The sequence below is a fragment of the Chinchilla lanigera genome, unplaced genomic scaffold, assembly GCF_000276665.1.
Source record: "Chinchilla lanigera isolate Chin_1 unplaced genomic scaffold, ChiLan1.0 scaffold00030, whole genome shotgun sequence".
Classification (NCBI taxonomy): domain Eukaryota; kingdom Metazoa; phylum Chordata; class Mammalia; order Rodentia; family Chinchillidae; genus Chinchilla; species Chinchilla lanigera.
This window is the reverse complement of record NW_004955431.1, coordinates 5,598,756-5,607,515: the sequence shown is the minus strand read 5'-3', so window position 1 is coordinate 5,607,515 and position 8,760 is coordinate 5,598,756. Positions and strand designations below refer to the sequence as shown.

The window sequence follows — 8,760 nt, the reverse complement described above, 5'->3', positions numbered from 1 at the left end:
TTGCTCTACAGAAAGGAACAGTTAATGATTACTTGTTTGATCAATCTTGTATATATCTCTATTTGTTTTCCTGAGAAACCACTTTGAAATTTAATAAATTTAATAAACCGCTTTGAAAATTAATAAATAATACAACAACCGTGGTTAATTTCCTACAACTTTGTCTGTAACTCTGTTTTGTTTGTATTATTCTTATGCTATTTTGTAAATGGATATCTGTCTGTTAATATGTTTTCCTTCTTTTATTTTTTAAAATTAAAAAAAAAAAGATTAAATGCAGTTTTTTATGACTGCACCTAACCAACACATGCACCAGCATTCTAGGTTAAATTTAGTCAATTTTAAAAATGAACCTGAGTTTGTAGGTACTCACAAATGCAGCCATGTCTAATTTCCTGATTCTGAAGTCCCTTGACCACACTGTACTTTTCACTGTGGATGACAACTCAGATGTCTTTTCTCCCCTTAAGTAGGGTTCATAAAACTGCAGACCTGAGATGAGGACTCCACTAAAGGTGACAGTGGGTTTAGACCTCCAGTGGAGGCAAAGCTCTGGAGGGTGAGGAGCAGAATCAAGGTCTATTAACTGCATATTTTTCCTCCCAAGGGCTCCACTTCTCTTTACCCTCGGCTACCTCCTCCTTGCTCCAAATAGGATTCTCTCCTCTTTTGCCCATTGTAGGGGAGCATCATACACACATCCTCTTACTTTCCTAAGGTTTTCGTCTGTTCTAAGCAAGGGTGGCCAACAGATTAGAAGCTTTCTTCTTGTGACCTTTTCCTTGTCCTAGGACCTATGGATATTAGAGCAAGGAGACTAGAAACAGTGTAAAAGACATTCCATATTGTCACTGATGCTCCTGAAAATGAACTTGTCATATCTCAATCTCTTTCTTTTCTGTGTACATGTTTTGTCACATGTGTCTCTGGGTATATTTACATATGTGTATATGTGCACATATGTGTGTTTATTTAGATCTCACCTTTCAGCCAGGTCTTCTTCCTGAGTGTCTGTTGTCAGTTCAGATGAAGCAATGCTAAAGGATTTAAAAAATATACATGTAGAGTTAGACACCACATAATTTTCTAGATTTGATTTTTGGTTCAAATTAGCTACAATTACTGTTTAACTTATAAATGTGTTGACCTTGAAAAACTCAATTTAAAAAGTTAAAACTTTAAACATGTCAAAAGTCAGTGACACAATATTTAAGTACAATTTTTTTTACTACTAAACCTAGCCCAAATATGTAACAGTATTTTTCATGTTGTATAGTCTAATTTATTTCAAGTTTAAACATTTTGTATCTATTTTTATTAACACAAAATTGTACATCTTGAGATTCACTATGATGTTTTCATACATGCATACAAGCAGGTATTAATAATTTCCACCCACTCTTCTTCCTGTTGTATTCTGCTCTTGTAGGGTTAAGAAGATTCAAGCAGGAGACGGGTCTTCATTCAAAGTGATGGTGAGTATGGCCTTGGGATAAACACCAGCACTGAATAGATGTCTTCTGTGACTTGCTCTTCCTTTTGCTACTTCAATTCCAAAAACAAAAAATACTCCATAGAAAAGCTTGCCATGGTAGGAATTTAGAAATAGCATCAGAGAAACTGTGTTCCCATGAATGTGCTCGAAAGTGAATACTTAAATCTACATCTCACTGTAGATTGTGTATGTATGCACACGTGTATGTATATTCATATACATGTATTTCATTATATCTTACATTCCACCACTGGCCACTGATTTCACCTCATGCAGGACACTTCTAAAGATTAAAAAGGAACATAGTAAGACACTGTGTGACTGACCTAACACTTCGGTTCAAATTAACTAAAATTATAATGTATTAAATAATTAACATTTAAGTCACAAGTAGTTATTTGACAACTTGCATCCTTCCATAGAGATGAGTGTTTACATGTTTTAATGACGATATTTAGACTGAAAAAGCTTAATGATCTATGACTGAAGTTCAGTTCTTTACTACTGACCTTAATCACAATGTGAATGAATTTTGTTTCATTTATTTCATATTCAATTACCATTTCTAGGAATAAACATCTTTCACTTCATCTAAATTTCTGATTCTCGGGTCTCCTCATTGGTTCCTTATTTTCACCATCACATATGTCTTCTCTTTCCTCACATGATGTCACAAGAAAGTAGACTTGGGACAGGGCTCCATCCAAGGCAATGAAAGCATTGGCCTTGGGCACCTGCCTCCCTTGGGAGTGGAGCTCTTGAGGATGAGGGGCGCTCCAGGGATGCTAGCTCTATGCTTCTCATCCGTGCTTCAATGCTCCTTCTGCCTTGGTCCAGGTTACTTTCCCTCCTCCACTCTGGTAGAGTGCAGCATGCAAGCGCTGACTGGGGGTGGGAAACACTAGTAGTGAAAAGACTGCATGTATGACTTCTTCCTTCTCTTGTCACCTCCATCCACAGGCAAGGATATTATATACAGAAGCTTGCCCTGAGGAGATACTAGAAGTTGAAAGGAATGCTATATTCTCATAGATAACCTGACAGTGAACATCTCAAATATCAGTCTCTCTATAAATTTGTCTGTACGCAGGTATGTACATACATTTATATGTATGCATATAAATATAAATTTATATTTCACATTGTATTGGTGAATTGACTCAACTATCTTGTTTTTGATGTAGATAGGAGAGTGCTAAAAATTTTAAAAGTACTCCCTGACTTAATATTTTAGTTAAAATGGGCATGGTGGCACAAGTCTGTAATTCCAGCATTCAGGAGGCTGAGGCAGGAGGATTGTTCTGAGTTCAAGACCAGCCTGGGCTACAAAGTGAGCTCAAGGCCAGCCTGAGCTGCATAGGAAGACCTTGTCTCAGAATGACAAAAAAATCAGTTAAAATTACAAGTTACAATTGCCCTTCAACTTATGAGCTGGATGACTTTTAAAAATTTCATGTGCAAATCTGTTTCTGGAATTGAATATACCATTTTTCTTGGAAATGATGCTAGACAGGATTGTAACAAATATTTTAGTTCTATCACAAATGTAATGACACAAATTTAAGTACAGTTGTTTAATACCGAACCTGAATCAACATGTAGCAACTTATGTGGTGCAATTCATTTTAAACCCAACTTCACTCTGCAGGAAACTTCTAATTCCTTATATCCAAATTGATTCCAACAGATAGGAAGATGCCTGCATATGCTAGAGGGGGACCATTTTGAAATGATACCAGTGATATTCTGTATGGACAAACTGTGAACTTCCAAATTGCAGCCTTTGTAGTTCGGGCATATATATGTGGTGTAGACCTATGTGCCTATAGCTTCATTTCTACTTATCAATATGTATTCATCTGATTCTATATATATCTCACAGTTTACCAGTAATTCCATTGCAGGGTTCTGATTTGAATTCATGTGGAGTAGTGCTGAGAGATTTAAAAATACATATAGTCCAACACACGATTTCCTTGATTTAATTTTTTCTAGTTCAAATTAGCTAATATTATTCCACAAGTTATACTTTCTTCACCTATAAACCAGTTCTTTGTAAACTTATTCATCATTTGTTTACAGAAAGGTGCCTTTATATGTTTATAATGAATATAATTGGTGTATAAAAACTTTAATGATGCAAGACTTAAGTTCGGTCCTTTATTCTTCAACCTAACCACAATAGGAAAGCATTCCGTGAATTAATTTCTGATTCAACTGCAGCTTCTTGGTGCCCAATTTTCTAGGTAGCAGCTTCTGCTTCAATTGTAATTTCACCTCATCTAAATTCCTGTTTCTTAAGTCAGCATCCACTTCTTATTTTACTTTCAAACTTGGGTCTCTGCTCTCACAGTCAAGAAATTCCAGGATGAGGCAGGAGCTTCCATCTGTCTGATGATGGGTATATGTTTGGAGCTTGAGCCTCTCATGGTGGCAGAGTTCTGGAGGGTGAGGAACTCTCAAGACTCCCAGCTTCGTTGTTTTCCACTGAAGCCTCCTCAGCTCCCTGTCTGCTGCTACCTCCTGCTGGCTCCAACTGGAATTCTCTCCTCCTCTGGCCAACAGAATTTCATATGCAATGATAACTAACTGTGACAAACTCCAGAGTTAAGAAGACTCACTCTATGATTTAACTCTTTTCTACCTCATATCAAAAGACAAAGAGTTTTCCACACAGATCTTACCATGAGAAGACATTGGAACTTTATACTCTCACAGATGCTCCTACAGAGACTATCTCATATCTCAATCTCTCAATATGTTGTGTATGCTTACATATATGTATATTATATATGTGTGTGTGTGTGTGTGTGTGTGTGTGTGTGCACTTATTTATGCCTTACTTTTCACTGGTGAATTCACATAAGGATGCTGCTCTGACTTCAGATGGAACTTTGCTAAAAGATCAAAAGATAAGACAATTTAAATTCAAATAAGCTGCTGCAATATACAAACTATCCTTAAAAACTTCACATGTAAGTTATTTAGAATCTAGTAGGTCCTATTCTCTAGAAATTATGTTTTGTTGTGTTTTAGTCATGTCAAAATGTAACGACTAAAGTTTTAAGTATAGCTATTTACTTCTGAATCTGAATTAGTAATAACTGTTTTGTGGTATAATCTATTTTAAATTTAACTTCACTTTGTTGGAACATATTCCTTTATCCCATTCTAATGATCACTTAGAAATAATGTCAAAGACACTCTGTAGTGTCATGCTATGAATATCCCAAATCCTAGTTTTTCTCTTTCTCTGTGTATATATGTATGAGTGCATATACTGTTGTATGTTTGTGTGCACTTTTACATAGTAAATATCTACTTGTAATTCATTCATATGTATTTGAATATATATAAATGTGTGTGTGTGTGTGTGTGTGTGTGTGTGTGTGTGTCACATCTCACAGGCAGTTCCATCATAGTGTACTAACTGATAAAAATTCATATGGGTCAGTGCTAAAGGATTTTAAAAATATCCATGGTCAGATACCACGTGACTTACTAACCTTAAATTTAAGGTACAAAATAGCTATAATTTCTGTACAACTTATAAACTTGTTGACTCTTAACTTACACCTACATCAGTTATTTTATAGCTTCTATTTTTTTATAGAAATGAATTTTTATGTTTTAATGAGCATGTGACTTGTGGACAAGTTTAATGTCTGAATCCTTATGTTCAGTGTTTCACAGTTGAACCTGATGACAGTGTCAGCATTTTGTAGTTTGATTTATTTTCAATTCAACTGCAGTTTCTAAATACAAATCCACTTTCAAGCCATGTAATTTCCTGATTCTCAGGACCCTCTGTTTATTCCTTACTTTCACCACCATAGGTGTCTTCTCTGCTCTCACATTGGGTCAAGAAACTATAGGTCTGAAGTAAGGGCATCCCAGGGTAACCTATATCTATTTTGTGCAATATAATCTTAAAAAGAAAAGTTGCCTATAGATGCTACAATTAGATTTACAGGAGGCATCAAAGATACTTTGTACTAACTTGGCTCCTTTTGAGTATGAACTTCCGAAAGCTCAATCTCTACCTTTCTCTATGTGTATGTATGGATCAATCTTAGGATTGTGAAAAAGTTTAATGACTCAAGATTTAAGATTGATTCATTACTGTTGAACCAAAGCACAACCTGAAGGCTTTTATGGTTTATTTGAAATTCAATTGCAGTCCCTAGGTACAAATCCCTTTACTTCCTCTAATTTCCTGATTCTCCATTCTTTCTACTGATTATCTTTCTATAATAAATGTCCTCTCTGTTCTCATATAGGGTGCTATAGGTTGAAAATGGAATGTTCCCAAAAGCCCATGTGTTGAAAATTTGGTCCTCAGCTTGGTGCTAATTGGAAGGTGGCAGAAATTTTAACAGGTGGGTCTATTCAGAGGCTTTACATCATTGAGGATTTGCCCTAAAAAGGGATTGTGGGATTTCAGTCAGTTACTCTCTCTTTTTGCTCTTGGGTGCTGTGAAGTGGGTAGCTTGCTCTACCAGTCACTGTATCATGATATACTGACTCACCAGAGGCTTCAAAGCAATAGAGACGACTGACCATGGGTTGCAACCTCCACACCTGAGTTAAAATTAATTTTTTATCTCTTTAAACTGATTATGTCAGGTTTTTTTTTTACAGTTACAGAAGCTGACTAACACATGGGGTCAAGAAACTGCAGGCTTGATGCAGTACCTCCATCCAGTGTTGGGCTGGGTTTTGATTTGTGGTAGAAAACTGCAGAGCAGAGAACACTTCCAGGGTTGCTTGCTCCATTCTTTCATACTGAAGGCTACACTCTTCCCTCCATTACTACCTCCTCCTTGGTCTAATAGAATTCTCTCCTCCATTTTTCCACTCTAGTAGAATCTCATACATGGGAAATAAATATGAGTTTTCTAAGTATTTTCTGCTACTAAGGGAGACAAACACTAACAGGACCAAGAAACCACATGTGCTGTTTATCTTTTATCCAACACAATCTAAAAAAAAAATAGCTACCTGCAGATACTGCAAAGATTTAGAAGCAGTGTCAATGACTTCCTGTATTGGGATCAGGAATAAATCTACACATATACAGTCAGCTGAATTTCAACAAAGTTAACAAGAATACACTGGAGAAAGGACAGTCTTTTCAATAAATGATACAGGGAAAACTGAATATCAACATTGATGGGTTTCTGCCTAAATAAAAATCCTGCTAAATCATCATAGCAGTGAGCCAATATGGTGCAAGCCATGGGAAGCCATGTGCCAAGCCCTGGTTTCTCCTCCCTGGTCAAATTACAACTTCCTACTTCCTTTTCACAACATCCTATTTCCTTTTTTCCATCTCCTGCCCAATCACTATTTGCCATGTCACACAGACTGCCCCCTAGACCCTACCTCCAGCCTGGCCCTATATAGCAATTGTTCCCCCTGCCATGGCCCTCAAAATCTCCATGTCTCTTCTTCCTTTAGTGGTCTTCTTTGTGCCTGCAATGAAGGCATTTTTACTTTGGGTTTTGTTGTTGTTGTTGTTTTTGTTTTTTTTTACTTGCACCAAGAAAAGTAAAAACTGGGTGAATTTACCACCAGCAGGCTGGCCCTACAAATAATGCTTAGGAGTCAACTCTAGAAGGGTAATGATGAAAACTATGACAAAGAAAACATAAGTAAGTATAAAATACAACAGTACAGCAGATACACAAAAGAGAAAGAGAATCAAATGTTATCAACACATAAAAGCAGTAAACACCAAAAGTGAATAAGAGAAGAACAAAGGAACAAAAAATATATAAAACTATCAGAAAAAAATTAACAGAATGACAGAAGCATATCTTTAGTTACTGTAATAACTTTAAATGTAAGTGGATTAAATTCTTCCAATTAGAAGATATGGATTGGCTTAAAAGATGAAAAAACAAATGCTAGACCCAATGATATGCTACCTATAAGAAACTTGTTTCACCAGTAAAAACTCACAAAGACTGAAAGTGAATGGATAAAGGAAAGTATCCCTTGCAAACAGGTGCCAAAACAGAGAGTAGCCCTACCTATGTTTGAAAAAATAAACTTTAAATTAAAGCTGCAAAAAGATATAAAAAAAGATATTATATGAAGATAACCTATAAACCTATCAATTCAACAACAAGAAATAACAGTCATATGTAGGCTCCCAATGCTGTAGCATTTACCTATATAAAACAAGCAATAGTAGATCTAAAAGGAAAAATAGACACTAAGGCATTAATACCCCCCTTTAATAAAGAGGCAGAAAAATCCAGGCAAAAAAATCAAGCATAAAACATTGGCATTAAACTGTACTATAGACCTAACAGACATTTATAAAGCATTTCATCCAACAGTTGCAGAATACACATTCTTCTCATTAACATACAGAATATTCTCCAGGATGCCTCATATGTTAGATCACAAAACAAGTCTTGACAAATCTTTAAAAGTTGAAACCATAATATGTATCTTCTGTGACTACAATAAAGTAAAACTACAAATAAAAAAACAAGAGAAACTTTAGAAATTGTACAAATACATGGAAATTAAACAACATTCTCTGTAAATAAAGATGAAGATGTATTTTGAAACAGGAAGAAAATGTTCAAATGGGGAGGGGAACAAAAGAGAGGTGAGGGAGAAAGGAAAGAAGGGAAAAGTTAAAAAATGAGAAAGAAGGAAAACATGGAAACAAAGCTTTGTAAATGGGAGGGGAGAAGGGGCTGAAGGGAGAGTAGGGAAATGAGAGAAAAACAAATTATATCATGTACAGGTACAAATTCTCTATGATGAATGTGATCATTATGAATATCTAAAACATACCAATAAAATCTAATAAAAAATAAGCCACATTTTCTTAAACAACCAATGGACTGATGAAATCAAAAGAAAAAAAAACTTCTTGAAACAAATGAAAATGGAAACACAATTCAAAACCTTTGGGACAACATAGAAAATGAAAACAGAATTCAGAGGAAAGTTTATAGTAATTGTGTCTATGAGAAAAATAAGGAGGACAGGAAGACAGGAGAGAGAAAGGATGGGAGAAAAGAGAGAGAAAGAAGAGAAAAGACACGAGAAAAGAAACAACAGAAGAATAAATAAGGGAGAGAAGAAAACAAAATTCAAACCAAACAATGTAATTATGCAACTCAAAGAATTAGAAGAGCAGGAACAAATCAAAGCCAGAATTAGTAAAAGATTAGATCAGAAACAAAATAGAGGCTAAAAAAGCAGTATGAAGAGCTGATTTTTTAAAATTAATAAGCCTT

General features: G+C 35.4%; 1 protein-coding gene across 1 annotated transcript in view; it reads right to left on the bottom strand.

Annotated features, from left to right (window-relative positions):
- The window catches only part of LOC106148859, a 48,397-nt gene that overhangs the window by 20,573 nt on the left and 19,064 nt on the right, over positions 1-8,760 (bottom strand). The window contains exons 6-7 of the mRNA XM_013515727.1: positions 4,339-4,392; positions 984-1,037 (exon numbers count right to left, since the gene is read on the bottom strand). Coding sequence (XP_013371181.1) covers positions 984-1,037; positions 4,339-4,392 — 108 coding nt within the window. The remainder of the gene's footprint in view (positions 1-983; positions 1,038-4,338; positions 4,393-8,760) is intronic.